At 56.2% G+C, this 1,478-nt stretch overlaps 1 protein-coding gene across 1 annotated transcript; it reads right to left on the minus strand.

Annotated features, from left to right (window-relative positions):
* Positions 1-903: 903 nt before the first annotated feature.
* On the minus strand, positions 904-1,240 carry LOC106002953 (EGF-like module-containing mucin-like hormone receptor-like 3; the record flags this gene model as incomplete). Its single annotated transcript, XM_013037698.1, has 2 exons — positions 904-1,014; positions 1,072-1,240. Coding segments are annotated over 2 exons (280 nt in total), but the record flags the coding sequence as incomplete, so codon positions are not given.
* Positions 1,241-1,478: the final 238 nt, after the last annotated feature.

Raw genomic sequence — 1,478 nt, forward strand, 5'->3', positions numbered from 1 at the left:
TACAGGTGAGGAACACCCTCTGGGTGCAGATAATCTCTTTGGAACTTAAATTTAGTTAAGCTTAGTGTAGAAAGTTACATACAGTATTGGGACAATATGAAATTTTGATACATTTTATATAGTAAAAACTTCCAAAATTCTTCAAGCTTGCTTGCTTCCTCCCTCTCACCCTTCCTTCTTCCCTCCCTTGTTTTCCTTTTTTTCTTTTTCTTTGTGTCAGTGCTGGGGCTTGAACCCAGGGCCTCACACTTGCCTCGCTTTTTTTTGCTTGTGGCTGGCACTCTACCCTCTGAGCCATACCTCCACCTCCCACCTTTTTGGTGGTCTTTTTTTTTTTTTAATTTAATATCCTTGGGCATGCTGAAGCTAATTTGTAGGATACTAAGGGTTGACCCTATTTCTATTTCTTTTTTTCTTTTTTGTCGGTCGTGGGGCTTGAACTCTGGGCCTGGGCGCTGTCCCTCAGCTCTTCAGCTCAAGGCTAGCGCTCTACCACTTGAGCCACAGCGCCACTTCCTTTTTGGTGGTTCTTTGGGGATGAAATGTCTCGAGGACTTTCCTGCCCGGGCTGACTCGGGGCCTTGATCCTCAGATCTCAGCCTCCTGAGAAGCTAGGATGACAGGCGTGAGCCCTGGCCCGGCTGTGTGGCTATTATTTCTATTGGAGGTAGATTGTGCGTTACGCTTGGGCTGCTGTTCATGCTTTCTCCTGTGACTGGAGAGGGCGGCTCTCGGCCATTTGGTGGATCGAATCTTTTCAACTTCTGTTTGCCTGGTTTCCCTGAGCCCACGGCTCATCGGCCCTTGCCAAGCGCTCGGGCCGCAGGTCTGGACCGGCGCAGATCAGCCCACTGCGGCCGGGCTGGGCCGGCCCGGTCAGCCAGCGGGGCGCTGGGCGCTCACCGGGGCGGGCCGGGCGGCCTCGGGCGCCGCCTGGCTGGACAGGGTGTACGACGCGGGTTCCTCTGTCGACTTCCCGGTCCTTCGGAACCCTCTGCGGTACTGATCCCGGACCTGTGGGGGGAGCGAGCTGTGGGCGCGCTGGGGGACGGGCGGGGAGGGGAGGGGCACCTGCTGGCTGAGCAGGCAGTAGACCAGGAAGAGGAAGACGCCCTGCAGGCTGTTGGCGATGGTGAACAGGTACGCCAGGACCCGCGCCGCCGCGCCCACCTGCAGGACGCCCAGGATCCACGTGCAGCCCAGGATAAAGAGCTGGGCGACGCCTTTAAATGCCAGCATCCTGGGACAGGGAGACAGAGAGAGACAGAGCGCCAGGATACCACCAGAACAAGCCCACGGATGACGTTCTGGCTGGATGCTCAGGCTGAGCTGCGAGGGTCACTGTCATGACGTTTCACACTGTGAGTCTCTTTCCTGGGGGGACACCTGTGGACCTGTGAGGACGCTGACGCGTGATAAAGTTCTCATCATTTCATGGGTGCCTGTGGCTCGCGCCTGTCATCCTAAGCTACTCAGAA

The sequence above is a fragment of the Dipodomys ordii genome, unplaced genomic scaffold (genome assembly GCF_000151885.1).
Source record: "Dipodomys ordii isolate 6190 unplaced genomic scaffold, Dord_2.0 Scaffold1000014390, whole genome shotgun sequence".
NCBI classification, from domain to species: Eukaryota; Metazoa; Chordata; class Mammalia; order Rodentia; family Heteromyidae; genus Dipodomys; species Dipodomys ordii.